Source organism: Schistocerca piceifrons, chromosome 11 (assembly GCF_021461385.2).
Source record: "Schistocerca piceifrons isolate TAMUIC-IGC-003096 chromosome 11, iqSchPice1.1, whole genome shotgun sequence".
Lineage (NCBI taxonomy): Eukaryota > Metazoa > Arthropoda > Insecta > Orthoptera > Acrididae > Schistocerca > Schistocerca piceifrons.
Window position 1 is genome coordinate 145,003,119 of NC_060148.1, and position 13,511 is coordinate 145,016,629.

The following is a 13,511-nucleotide window of genomic DNA, read 5'->3' on the forward strand; positions in this document are numbered from 1 at the left end:
GTTTAACAATAGGCTGCTCTAAAGCTCTCAAACACTGAAGAAGAACTCAAAGTAATCTCGTGTCTGCTATAAGCAAGCAGTCATAAGAGTTCACAAGTAAAAATTCATCCATTACACAGCCAAATGTTAATGAAGAGTGTCACTGTATAAATATCTTACTGCTTGCATTACGCATTTCTACATTATCCCACTCTTATATTCTTTAGTCTTAATGAGGTAATCAGAAACAAACCGAGACATCGACTTTGCCTTGTTTATGCACAACATTGACCTTAGACAATCGAGATAATGAACAGCATCCTTGGCGATATTACCGATTAATATTTCCCAACAGAATTTCTTACACTATGCGAGGTGACGGAAATTTGCGCTCACTGCAGTTAACAAATATCAAATTTTTTGATACACTGCAGATGAAAGCTCATGAAATAAAAAGACAGTGTGGATACCATTCTTACTTTTCATTCTTGTTGATGATTTTTCAACTCGCTTATTCAATGAACATATTTCTAATTCTTTTCACAATGGTACCGGAAAAACTGTATTTCGTACTAACTACTGATTTTCTCCCTTGTTATGACTGGCATATCTGTGATACGAACAATTTTGATGTTGGAATACGCGCCAGGTCGTGCGCTCGGAGCTTAGGATGTGGGTTGGTGTGGAGGGGGGTGATTGGGCGGGACTTGTGCACCGTCCGGGGCTGTCGCTAACGTTAAGTCTCTTTGCCGGGAGCCTGCAGTGTATACACTGCAGAGTCGGTCACTATATCTCGGGCTTTACGGTACATCAAATCCCCGGCCACTACGAACTTTCTGATCGGTAGCGATTCCACGAGTTGCATAAAATCTGTATCCCCGAGCTGTCCCAAAAATCCTTCGGTCACCAATGTCGAGACGTGTAAATTCTACAGCTCTGGAAGGGCAGTGGCCTTCATTCGGACTCCAAATTACACGGGCATTCCGGGAAACGAACTCACCGACTGTGCAGCCAAAGAAGCAACTACGGGAGATAAAGTCGATGTCAGAGTACCGATTATAACATCGTCGAAATATTTTGAAGCTCTGGGAATTTGAATGGCTGGCTAGTACGACTCAAAACGAGTTGAAAGCGACGAAAGGGACCACTGAGGTGTGGCGTATATCCTTCCGGGCATCTCGGAAAGATTCCATTCTCTCGTGCAGACTACACGTCAACCACGCGAGACTCACATACGAGTTCCCCCACTGTCGGGAGGATCCGCCTCACTGCAGGTGCTGTAGTCTACTGACAGCAATACACATTCTTGTCAAGTGCACGCTGCTAGTCAATCTGCAGCATGCTGTCAGCTTGTGTACCTCGCTACCTCAGATGCTTGCGGACGACGACACAGCCACTACCAAAGTGTTGCATTTCCAGAGAGGGAGTGGATTTTACACTAAACTATAATACTCCGCCACTTTCACTGTTACATGTGTGTGTGTGTGTGTGGGGGGGGGGGGGGGGGGGTCTCACCCTGCTCTCAGTCATTACATCATATATTTAAAAGAAACTTGATTTGCAGCCTCTTAGTGACATTACTACGACCACCCTTATGCGACTGGTGCAAAATTTGATTAGGTGTCATCTGTCAGGTGTTGAAACCGGCCTGCCAACTTCAGTTTTTGTTTCTCGACTCCTTCTCTGTGTTACAATTTTTTTCCATTAGTGTACATCAATATGTGTGATTACATTATGAAAATATCCATGCTATTGCTGGCCTGGCAGTGTCTCATGATAACACGTGTATTTCTCCCATAATCGGGCCAACTTGTGCTCGCCAGATATTGTTAGCATATTTTTTCTAAAATGAGTTTCAGATTTCTAAATTATTAAAAGCACATTAGAATCGTACTTTCACATAAGAGTAATGCAGCCATCTGTACCTGCACAAAACATTGAGCGTTAAAGTGTTCCACATTTTGGGAGGTGGTAGTATGTACCAAAACAAGAAAAAATGTTCAGTAAATATAGGCTCTAAAATGCATGCCTTAAGAGCAGTCAGCAGTTGTTCATCATTGCTAGTGGGAAACGTCTCTCTTCTACTGTAAGCTTTTTGCTGTTACCAGTGATCTACCGAATGCAGTAGAGAAGTAAGGGTACATTCTTCTGTTATTGTCAATAGATGCAGCAGTCAGTAAACGTCTGTTAGTGGTGCTACTATATACCTTATTCACACTTCTGGAGAAGTGCAGCATATTAATAAATTCTAATGAAACCTGTTTGTGTTTTGATAAGTCAGAGGCTGATACGTGCTGGAACAAATGACTCAATAATTGTGCAGACAGTACCCTGCATTGTGGATATTTTTCAGTGTGCAGGAAACAGGCTCGACAGTAGCGCCCATTTGCCAGACCGTAACGGAAGATGCTGTCTGCAATTTTCTGTGTAGAATAGTAAGTGCAAAGATAGAACTGCAGTGGAAAGACATTTCACAAACTTTTCAAAGCACAGACTGGTTCGGTTCAAACTATTATACGTGCTGCACCTACCCAGAACTGTGACTAAAGTTTACAGCAACAACACTAACGTACATTAAGTGTGTGCTGTATCTGTGGACAGTAAAACAGGAAAGTGTCCTCATTTGTTTACTACGTTGTGTAGGTCATTAGTAATAAGAAAGAGCTGTTTCGTAGTAAATAAGGTGAAAGAGTGCTCGTAGATCGTAAGGTATGCCTTTTAGAGTCTGTTTACAAGACAGTTTTGTCTCATTTTGGTTCGCACAAACACCCCGCAAAATAAGGAATATTTTTTAACACTCCTCATACACAAACTCACTCTGACACAGATTGCCGGTGCATAATCAGTAAAAAAAGCTGTAAAGCGCAACAACAGCTATACTCGACAGCACGGGATCGAAACTCGAAATGTTCGACGATAAGACTACGTGATAGACAGTATGCTTACAGTGACGTATGGGACTGAAATTTACTGAGTGGTCAGTGCCATTCGGTCTTAAAATTCTAAACAGGTGTTGTCAACACTGAGAATAATTGCTTTTTAAATTTTTGTTTGTCACATTTTATTTGAATGTTAATCAAAATTAGTGGGCATCTCGTGTACAAAAACACACATCTCTTTTACTCACTTGCCACCAGTGACAAACCTCCCCAGGCAGATCGGTTAATGGGAGTTGTCTACATCTACATCTACATCTACATCTGCATCTACATTTATACTCCGGAAGCCACCCAACGGTGTGTGGCGGAGGGCACTTTACGTGCCACTCTCATTACCTCCCTTTCCTGTTCCAGTTGCGTACGGTTCGCGGGAAGAACGACTGCCGGAAAGCCTCCGTGCGTGCTCGAATCTCTCTAATTTCACATTCGTGATCTCCTCAGGAGGTATAAGTAGGGGGAAGCAATATATTCGATACCTCACCCAGAAATGCACCCTCTCAAAACCTGGACAGCGAGCTACACCACGATGCAGAGTGCCTCTCCTGCAGAGTCTGCCTCTCGAGTTTGCTAAACATCTCCATAACGCTATCACTCTTACCAAATAACCCTGTGATGTAATGCGCCGCTCGTCTTTGGATCAGGTGTGGTGGTGATCTCTCTCAGCCACATGTGAGACTCCATAGGGAAGTATATGTGACTTTGCCAGAAGAAGGATAGTATGACACTTCCCGAAACGTCGCGAGACCCGAGAAACCTTCATCAATACATAGGAAAGAGTTTCACAGCAGTGGCACAGTACTGCAGTCGGGACAGTAAGGGACCGTAGGAACACTACCGCTCGTCGCCCGGAACACCTGCTCTTCGAGCTGCTTGTAGCTCCGGTGCCCACTCACACATCCACTGTCGACAAGCACTTAAAATCGTTCAGATTGTTCATCACGTACAGTTTGTTTCCTTAAATAATTTGTCATTAAATCTTAATGTGCTTCTTTATTGTGGGACCTGCAACAAACATAATGTCACAGTACGACATTACGCAGAGTATTTGTAGACAGTATGCTGCTTGATATTTTATTTTAGTATATAAGCATATTTCAGCTTTATTGCCTTCATCAGTACATCTGCAAACAATCACATAATTTTCATAATATATAATTTACAAACTTCTTTTACATTGGATGTTGTTTTCACACCCTGACATTGTACGTGGACATATGTCGACTTCGAGTGAACTATTACTGCTGTCTGTAGTTGTTGGATGTAATACTATTTTCAGTAAAGTTTTGAAGTTTTTTGATTGGTTGATGTGCCACGTGTATTATAATATTATTAAACCCTAGAATCTACAAAATTGACTGCAATAACTTAGGAAAATTTTATATAGGACAGATGGGAAGAAATTTTGTCATCAGAATTGGAGAACACGTGAGAGTAACAAACGACAACCGATCCACCTTAAACACGACCCGCAGCAGCATAAATATCTTCGAATAAACAGCTAGCTGTGAAACTTGAATTTCTATGACTGTCAGAATAATAAAAGAAGTATTATAATATATGTGCAACATTAAATTATCGAGGTTGGCTGGCGTCCTGTACAAAAAACTTTTATAAATTATGTAGGTTGTACATAAATGCCATTGTAATTCTTCAAGCTTTCCCAGTGAGGTGTTGACATGTTGATAAATCGGGTTTCTGCCGGTTATTCGCGGCTATCCTGCACGATATTTCAACTGTGTGACTCGCAGTCTTCTTCAGGTGCTGTCTGATACTGATTCCGGTGTGGAACGAGTGTGGTATTTATGCCTATGTTGTACTAGGCATTCCCTCTGCGATCCGCACCGTGTCTGTGCACGGTGTGCACTGATCAATAGCGAGGGCTGTAGCCTTTCCTTCTAGCTGCGGCTGTTCTGAACACTGTACGTGTACTTTGTGGTTATTATCCGTATATAATAATACTGGCAGAAACCTGATTTATCAACATAAATGCCATTCTTTGCAGATGTACTGATGAAGGCAATAAAGCCAAAATAAGCTTATGTATTGTTTAAACATAACAGGAGAAAATAAATATGTAAACAAGACTATTTGGAGATTAATGCGAGACGTTACTGGCAGGGCTGGATCGAGTGCGTGGGCTGCGCAGATCGCTCCGCCTTCGACCTGACGCAGCACTCGAAGGCGACGGGAGTGCGGTTAGTTGCCGAGAAGAAGCTGCCGCAGCCCGTCACGGTGGACGTCGCAGGTAGGTGCTCGGAATCTGTCGCTATCCTCGTGACTGCCTAGTTCTGTGTCCACTGGTGTCAGCGAGACACATTTACAAGGGTGGCTCCCGGCTTGCTGTAAACCTTTCAAGTTGGCCCAAATGTTAAACATTTCAGGTACCGTACTTACCTGATTATTTGTCAATAAAAAAATACAGGGTCGTCTTGTATTTGCAGTTTAAACTATTGCTGCTGAGATTGAAATTCTTACATGATTTAATAGAGTACATTGTCTTACATTTAAAGATGAAGCTTTGGTTATTGGGGCCATGTGCAGATTTATTTTGAAGATTTCAGAAAGGCTGTACGATACTAGTGTTTGAACAGGTTCGAGATTTGCCGATATGCTGAAGCACTCTGTACAATATTGAGGTTGCTCGAGCAGTGGTGTGAAGCTATTGCGAGGGATACGCGAGAATCTGTGAAATAGTCACTACAACCTATCAATTGGTCTGCTTAAAATTTGATAATTTTTGTGAAAGTCGGCAGTACGTAGAATTTAATGCTGTCATTTTACAGACTGTTGTTGTATTTGAACAAATTTGCAGTAAAAGTTCTAATACATGTATGGTTACTATACATGTATTAGAGGTAACATTCAGAAAACGTTATTTGATTCTCAACCCAGATCAGTGTTTTATTTGATTGTGAGAGACGGTAATGATTTACTAAGTGGGTTGCAAATGAGAAATTCAATCACTGTTTATGTTCTAGAATATGCAGTAAAAACCTTATAATGAGGTTTAGAATGTGATGGTGTCATTTAGGTGAAACAAGAAGAAAAATTAATCCGAAATGAAATGTCTAACAAATGAAATCATTCGTATTAAACTGACTATAATTATGAGAAAAAATTACAGTGCCAAAACCCGCTGTGGAAATAGTACCGACGGATGTCACTAGATTGTGGGACGAGTGAAAATTTGAGGATTGGACTGAATTGTAATTGTGATATTTTATTTATGTATTAGTTGCTGTTGTTACATATGACTTGCACCTTAGAAGATATTGCAGTCTGCTCAAGAACAGCACTGCAGAAGTGTAGGAGAGGTAACAGTGATAGCGGCTTGGCCGAGAACTAAATGAATACGGGGAGTGGAGTAGCGAATGGGCTGCAAATTATGTCCTATTGCCAACCGTGGGAATCTAAACTGCATACTTTGGCTTCTTAAGAATGTCTACCACATTTAAACTGGAGTTTGCCTGAATCTGTACATAGGTGGAATTGAATTGTCTTCGGAATTTGATAATATGATGATATTCGTTGCTGCAGGAGATGGTAGAAGTCTACATAGTCACCAGTGGCGTACCTATGTTTTGTGCTGCAACGTTGTTGATGCTCACTGTAAGATATAACAGGAGTGAAAGGGGCTGTGATAGCTGCTACTTCTCAACAGCCAGTGAGAGAGTGGTGGGCAGACAATATGTTTGGAAGCAAGTGACATTGTAACATTCTCAGGTCAGTACATAAGAGAAATAAAAGATTTATTTGGATAAAAAACAGCTTTGCACTCAGCTCCCACAATAACTACAAAATCAGAAATTGCAACATATTCAGAAGAAATGTGACAATGAAGATACAAATTTTACAGCTATGCCATCAAGATGATGATGATGATGATGATGATGATTATTATTATTATTATTATTATTATTATTATTAAAAATAGTAACACCACAGATGACAATGTTAGTAAGTGGAAAATATAGAAAAGAAAATGGTCTGAAAATTAATGTAAACTATTTCTTTTCATTTATTTTAGTTTTTCTGGTTTTACGAAAATTTAGACAAGACTTTCTAGGCAGATATTTTATGTCAGTGAAACAGTTTGTAATTTTGATTAGTTAGAAAATGTTACAAATAAATTTTTCTCAAGAAGCCTCTTGAAAAAAAGGATGTAGTTTTATATTCAGGGTCAGGTTATACATGTGGTACAACAGCCTCATCTCGGTGATCAATAAGAGTGCATGTTATCGTGTTCCCCTGACTGTGATGCTTTCTTTCACAATACATTACCGTGATAAACCTACAGGGTGTGAGAATGTTTGTGGGAATGCAGACATCGTATTTTATATATATTATTCTTTTATTGCAGGTTCTAATAGGAGATGAATTTCTTAGTAAGATCCAGAGACTGTGACATATAATAGCTGGTCTTAAGTTGTTACTTACACAATTTGTATATCATTAAACAGTGATACGCTTTACACTTGGCACATGAGATGTTTTCGGACTTAAGAAATTTATCAAATTAATTTTTCATGTTCCATAGTATAGTAGGGCCTATATAACTTCTTTCGTTTAAAAAAAAAAATTGCAGTACTCAAATCTTTGTCAGATACTTCCAGAAAATGCAGGGAACTAGTTCAGACATATACTCTTTTGTTTTCTGACTATGTAAAAATATCGTTACTTCACTATTTTCATTTTTACACTACTCAAACCAAACTATGCAATAAGATATTGAATTCTTCATATGTTGTAATTTGTTCCCTTTTTAAGAAGTGAGGAATTAAAGACGTTACAGATGTTTTGCTGTCTCATATCCCAGTTAAATCAAATACAACCAACCTTCCAAGGCGTGATAAGATTTGGAGCTCACTGTTACAAGATATTTAGTACAAGTAATTTCCACTTCTTCGTTTTACGACCACAGTGTCAAAATAATGATCATGGTGAATGAGGACAAATTGGTGGGTTCTTATTGTGGTCACTATCAATTAAATGTGCTGCTCTGACAAGTGCAGTGATGGTTCACATCCAAAAAGTATATGAAGCTGTGTTTGTTCGATACTAGCCTGTTCACCTTGAAACAGAACCAAAATAATTGTTTGGTAGTTATTTACTAATTATAATTGGTAAAAAAACCTTAAATACATTTTATTGAATATGTTTTTATAAAATATATTTTATACCCTACATAACTTGGCCACCAAAGACAGCTGCATAATAAGAAAATCTGTTGTAATATAGCATCCATATCAAGATGTAAATACTACTATCAAAAGTTCAGATGATGTTGAACATACTGGATTCTGTTGATGTGATTTGTTGGGAAATGTAATAAAATACATTAATTTGTCACTGGCATGATCCACTCCAAGTACCTGCTAAATTAGTTCCTTGTTTCTTCACCCGCACATTCAGTTGAATAGAACAGTTTTGTGAAGTGAGACTATTACTTGTTGCTATTTTGATAACTTTTTGCAAACCTTGTTTTTTGCATTTTTCAAGCAGCTTACTTAACTTTCAGTTTTGGCTTGCATTATTTGCTGTAAATAAAAATGCATAGCTTCGAATTGATTGACCCTAATGCAATACATTCATGATTCACTTATTTTGACAGGCAGAAAAATTCGAATATTTTCTTTACGGAAATGTTACAAAGAAAGTTGTTGATTCTCCTATCTGCAATAGGTCCTTCAAAATACAATGCTCGAATTTCAATTCTTCATCTTGTGGTATTCCTTCCTTTTCTTGCAATATTCCTTCATTGCTTCTATTTCCTTTCTTCAGACTACTTTGTGCCTGTTTTCTTTTCCTCTATTCATTGTAAACATTCCTTTTTTAAAACTGACCTCATAAATATTTCTCTTTCCATTACTCATTCTTTTTATTTGTTGTTCCTTTCCGAGCCTTCGCTGACGTTTTTGACCGGGAGGTTGTGAATTTTTTCCTCCTCAAAGAGATTTGAAGATCCTTTTACTTCACTGTCATCCAGTCCGTAAATAGCCAAATGAAGAATAAATTCTTTTTTTCTTATTGTTTCTAATCTCTCTTGATAAATTTCATTATTACTTCCTAATTACCAAAATTCTGTTGTTGTTAAAGGCACAAGTATTATCCTTATAATTTGTCGTTCTCTTACATCTAATGTTTCAAGCTCACAATTCAGTACTAAGCACTCATAGACATCTACACTATCCATCCAAAAATTTTCAACACTGACTTTGTTTCTGGCATATAAGTAATATAAATGTGATAACTATGTTAGCAGCTTGAAATTACAACTGGAAGCAACAGATGTGCATTTGACCAGTCAGTTGTGAGGAGGCAGTATTAAGTAGTGAACTGGGGGCCGTATTGTGCTAGTGTTGTTGCATCACAAACTGCAACAGACCAATAGCTCTAAATCGAGTGTTTAAGCCATTCTCCAGAATGTTTTGAAGAGGAGAAAAGTGTGTGCAAAGTTTCTCCAGCACATTTCGGCTCCCGAACAAAAATCATGCCCGCAATTCAATAGAAATGAAAAACGCAGACAAGTCTATTCTGGAAAAAATCTTCACAGGTGATGAGACTTAGTGTTATCGAAGAAGCTATCAGAAAACGACAAAGTGCAGACAAAGGGTTAATGCGTTGATGACATAACCGACGTGTGAGCCAGTGTGGTGCAGAATTTAAACAACATTCCCAAGAAGTGTATGAATGTTTCTGGTGTTGATAAAAGCTCTCGGTTTGTTGTACTCATGTGGGGAGGCCCCGTAGAATAGCTCAAGATGGAGCTGATAAGGAGTCAAGTCACCACATTGCATTAGCTTAGAATGCTTGAGGTACTGCATATTTAAATTTTAGCAATGAGATTGTGTCTGTAGAGGTGTCACAGATTAGGTTTGTCAATTTAGATTTAGCTCCAGATACTGGTCAATTATTATTAAACCGACGGTGTTCCGGCTGCTGCAGTCTGGGCTGTATACATTGCAGGATGCTGAAATGTCATATGTGTGTTCATCAATCAGTTTGCTTCTGGAGTATGCTTTCTGCCGACAGGTGAAAATATAGTACTGTAAGCAGTCAGAATATGAAATGTTTCTTATTTTGATGGTAGTTTGCTGTTTGTTGCTCGGCACTGTGTGTCGAATGTTTTTATAAATTGACTGCTGGTATAAAGTTTTAAGAAGGCTGAAGTTTTCCATGCGAAATGCAGTGGCTGTCGAGTAGAAACACCGTGCACTGCACTGCATCGGAGTAATGTTGGTGACAGAAAGAGCTGTAAAGAAGACCTGCGTCAATGAATGGACCAAAGAATAGTATCGAAAACTTTGGAGAAGCAGGCGAATTAAATGGTTCAGCAGGGAGAGGGAGGTAGCCCCGTTCTCGCGGCAGTTGTCGACGGAGCTGCTGCTGTCGTAACCAACCGTACGGCACGTGCCTCAAATTCTGCAGCCAGTGCCTGAGCTGCATCAGGGGAATGCTCTCTCCCCTGGTCGACAGTTCAAAAACATTGCGGTGTATTTGGCACAGGTATCCTGTTAATATTCAGAATGTCCACCGAGCGTCGAGATGGCTACAGTGCCGTGACTTTGCCCTCGTGTTTTTTGACACACACGGAAATGGATGACGCGTGGCTGGGGAATGCTCTTGTGCACGGTGCCTGAATGCACAGAACTGTCACATGTGGGACTCAGCTCTGCCACATGTTGTGCAGGAACATCCACTGACTGTGCAGTGTGGCTTCACAAGCTCGTTCATTCTCGGTCGGGTTTTCTTTGAGGAGATGACACCTCGAGAGCACGTCAGATTTACAGTGACATCTGGACGTTATGAGGATCTCCTCGTGTAACACACGATTCCAGCTGTATGAGAACACAACTGTGTCACACTACTATTTTTATGGGAGATGGGACGGCCCCACGTCAGTTGCCAGCAGAAAGGTTTGCTTCGAGAAACATTCGCCAATGACTGCATCTTCTCTAGGCAATTTCAATATGTGTAGCCTTCCAGATCCTCTGACTACTAGTTGTGGAATATGTGAAAGTTGTCAATCAGGGGTGTATCCGGACTTTTCCTGACCTAAAAGATAGCATATTGCTCCGATTACACCAGAAACCCTGCGAGCAACAGTAGACAGTGCAGTGTTACAGATGCCATGTGCTGCCGAGTCGGGAGAGCGTACGAACACGTGCCGTCATGTGTTTGAACGTTCCTCCCCTTTCTTTGCACCCACACCACATTCGGACTGCTTACAGTGCCATATTTCACCCGGTATCAGAAGGTGGAACTATTTTTTTTCTCCCGCATACTCCACGACTGCACCGATTAATGAATGCACCTAAGATGTTCCGGCATTCTGCAATGTATACATCCCACCCTGCAGCACTCGAAATGCTGTTACTTTAATTATAATGATCGAGTATGCGGATGTAGGATTTCTCCATACACAGAGTTGTCATTTTATTTTTTTAAACATTTTACTAGAGTGCAGTACAGCTTTTGGCACGCAATTGCCATTTTCTCGTGCCTGTAGGTTGTCAGTTAACAAATTCAGTCGACGGCGACACGTATCCTTTCTTCCTGACCTCCATAAATGAAGGTCACACAAATTGTCCACGGGGCCTCCACTTACACACAGTGTTTCCTCGGTAGTGGCTGCAACTTTTCTGTAGGCCAATTGCAGGACGAAATAGACCTCCAAATCGAGCAGTTGCGACCCTGCGGAGACACTACTGTTCACAGTTAGACTGTGAACTTTTCACGGTCGGTCAGTAATTCGGCTACAATTTGTGACAGGATTTGTGACAAAATATAAAACTGCAAAAAGTGACGTCCTACATTGAGGCTGGTGTGCAGTGAGAGCGGTGCTCGTCAGAGGAGAGTACGTGCTCTGGGTTTCCTGCAGAGACAGTTCAGTTGCAGGTGCTTCACAGTGTGCGAGTGGAAAGGCACGGCAACTGGAAACGTACGCCACCGTCTTAGAATCTGGGGTGGCACGATTCTTCTGGGCAGAGCAACTAAATTGCGTACGGATTCACCGACACTCTGTGTCAGCATATAAACTGTTCAAAATGTCGCGTCCGCCCATGGTGAAACAATGCCGACAGGGTGACTGAGGCCTCGGAGGCGTGGGTGGAGGGAGGCCAGACGTCGACCACGGATAACTGTGTTCGGAAATAGAAGGGACCGTTTTGCAGCACTTGCAGACTTTCTGACGGCGAGGACGTTCTCACAGCCGTTCTCCGACAGTTCCGTGACGGAGAAGTGGATTTGTGTTGTCGGTAGAACATTCGGACTCTTATTTACAGTTGACTTGTTGACTTTGTCGAAAAATACACACGTCAAAAAAGGTTTTGCATCATCCTGGTTCCCAGAACTCCTGAAGATAGATGTTGACTGTGGGTATTGCATCACAGACACAGTCCCTTTGACTGCTCAGAGATGTCACTAAACCCACCCAAAATTGTAAACAACTGTGCACAAGCAGCAGCCATTAGACAGAGGGGTCCAACAGCCAGTCAGTTCCAGTCATTCCACCAGAAAGGAGGTACACGGCTCATATTGTCTGTACTTCCACTGTGTATACACAGTCAGTACAGTCGTTCCATCCCGTCTACATTTTTACTTTATGCCAGGAAGGGCCCTCGACAAGGGAAGTGTCCAGGTGTCTCGGAGTGAACAAAAGTGACGTCGTTCGGACACGGAGGAGATTCAGAGAGACAGGAACTGTCGACGACATGCGTTGCTCGGGCCACCCGACGGCTGATACTGCAGTGGATTTCCACTACCTACGGATTATGGCTCGGAGGAACTCTGACAGCAGTGCCGACCGTGTCGAATAATGCTTTTTGTGCAGCCACAGGGCTTTGTGTTACGACTCAAACTGTGCCCAATAGGCTGCACGATGCACAACTTAACTCCCGATGTCCGTGGCGAGGTCCGTCTTTGCAACTGTGACACCGTGCAGCACTGTACAGATTGGCCCGACAACGTGTCGGAAAGACCGCTCGGGATTGGCATTACATGTTCTTCACTGACGAGTGTCGCCTATGCCTACAACCTGAAAGTGGAGACTTGTGTGGAGGCAACCTGGGCAGGCTGAACGCCTTAGACACACTGTCCAGTGAGTGCAGTTAGGTGGAGGTTTCCTGCTCTTTTGCAGTGGCGTGTGCCGCCGGTGGTCACGGAAGGCACCGTAATGGCTGTACGATACACGAATGCCACCCTCTGACTGATAGTGCAGCCATATCAGCAGCATATTGGTGACGCATTCGTCTTCGTGGACAACAATTCGTGCTCCCATCGTGCACATCTTGTGACTTACTTCCTGCAGGATAACGACGTCACTCAACTGGAGTGGCCAGCATGTTCTCCAGACACAAACTCTATCAAACATACCTGGGATAGAATGAAAAAGGCTGTTTATGGATGACGTGACCCACCAACTAGTCTGAGAGGTCTGTGCCAAATCACTGTCGAGGAGTTGGGACAATCTGGACCGACAGTGCCTGGATGAACTTGTAGATAGTATGCCACGATGAATACAGGCATGTATCAATGCGATAGGACGTGCTACTGGGTATAGAGGTACCATTGTGTACAGCAATTTGGACCACC

General features: G+C 41.6%; 1 protein-coding gene across 2 annotated transcripts in view; it reads left to right on the forward strand.

The window, feature by feature from the left end:
• LOC124720495 (glycine--tRNA ligase) overlaps positions 1-13,511 on the forward strand; it is a 148,386-nt gene that overhangs the window by 87,030 nt on the left and 47,845 nt on the right. For both annotated transcript variants that reach the window (XR_007006175.1, XM_047245854.1), the window contains exon 9: positions 5,037-5,163. Coding sequence is in view for 1 of the 2 variants with exons in the window: in XM_047245854.1 (XP_047101810.1) it covers positions 5,037-5,163 (127 nt within the window). In the remaining variant the exon portion in view is untranslated. The remainder of the gene's footprint in view (positions 1-5,036; positions 5,164-13,511) is intronic.